The 1,279-nt window shown below is 50.3% G+C and overlaps 1 gene segment (V, D, J or C); it reads left to right on the forward strand.

Moving 5' to 3' along the window:
* Positions 1–309: 309 nt before the first annotated feature.
* LOC108519973 (Ig heavy chain V-III region 23-like) lies at positions 310–1,051 on the forward strand. The segment is given in 2 exon segments: positions 310–457; positions 561–1,051. Coding segments are annotated over 2 exon segments (537 nt in total).
* The last annotated feature ends 228 nt before the right edge of the window (positions 1,052–1,279 follow it).

The following is a 1,279-nucleotide window of genomic DNA, read 5'->3' on the forward strand; positions in this document are numbered from 1 at the left end:
GTGATATTGGACGCATTGCACAGCTGCTCTGTTCTGCATGTAATTATCTTCTCTAAACATGTGACATTCACACTTGCGTTAAGTACATTCTACAAGTATGTAAAAATTAAATAAGATGATGAATACTAAATGATTATCAAGGCACAATCACATAATCTGAAGTTATATTTCCTGAGAGATAGAATTGACTCCAGTGTTTTCCGGGACACTCTCATCCGCTCTCAGCACTGCCTTCTCCTCAGCCGTCCCACCCCAGAGCTTGCTATATAGCAAGAGACATGCAAATAGGTCCCTCCCTCTGCTGATGAAAAGCAGCCCAGCCCTGACCCTGCAGCTCTGGGAGAGGAGCCCAGGCCCAGAATTCCCAGGTGTTTCTGTTTGGCCATCAGCACTAAACACACAGAACACACCATGGAGTTTGTGCTGAGCTGGGTTTTCCTTGTTGCTCTTTTGAAAGGTAATTGAGGGTGAAGTAGAAATTCTGTGTGTGAGGGGACATGAGTGAGAGGAACAGTGGATACATTTGGCGGTTTCTGACCTCGGTGTCTTTTTGTTTGCAGGTGTCCAGGGTGAGGTGCAGCTGGTGGAGTCTGGGGGCGGTTTGGCAAAGCCTGCGGGGTCCCTGAGACTCTCCTGCGCAGCCTCCGGCTTCACCTTCAGTGACTACTACATGCACTGGGTCCGCCAGGCTCCAGGGAAGGGGCTGGAGTGGATCTCATACATTAATAGTGGTGGGGGTAGCACAAGGTATGCAGACTCCGTGAAGGGCCGATTCACCATCTCCAGAGACAACGCCAAGAACACGCTGTATCTGCAAATGGACAGCCTGAGAGCCGAGGACACGGCCGTGTATTACTGTGCGAGAGACACAGTGAGGGGAAGTCGGTGTGAGCCCAGACACAAACCTCCCTGCAGGGGCGCGCCGGGCCACCAGGGGGCGCTCGGGACCCACCGATCAGAGTCAACCCAGAGGCCGGTGCACACGGAGCCTGATTTCCTGTCAGGATGTGGGACGCCATCTTTTCACAGTTCCTCTAGTGAACCTCTCTGAGTTCAGAACTCTGTGCTTAGTAATGTCATCTCTACATATTTTTCAATGACTATTTATTATGATAACCTATTTTCATATGCACAAAATGCAGATTGTTGCTTACAGAGATGAAAAGTCCTCACCAGGATCAGAGTCCTGAGGAAGCTCAGGGGTGCCTGGTGAGTTTTCTCCAATCAGACCCAGGACAGAAACCTCAGGGAGATTCCTGGACTAGAACAGTCTTTGGGA

The sequence above is a fragment of the Rhinopithecus bieti genome, unplaced genomic scaffold (genome assembly GCF_001698545.2).
Source record: "Rhinopithecus bieti isolate Rb0 unplaced genomic scaffold, ASM169854v2 scaffold_50706, whole genome shotgun sequence".
Taxonomy (NCBI): domain Eukaryota; kingdom Metazoa; phylum Chordata; class Mammalia; order Primates; family Cercopithecidae; genus Rhinopithecus; species Rhinopithecus bieti.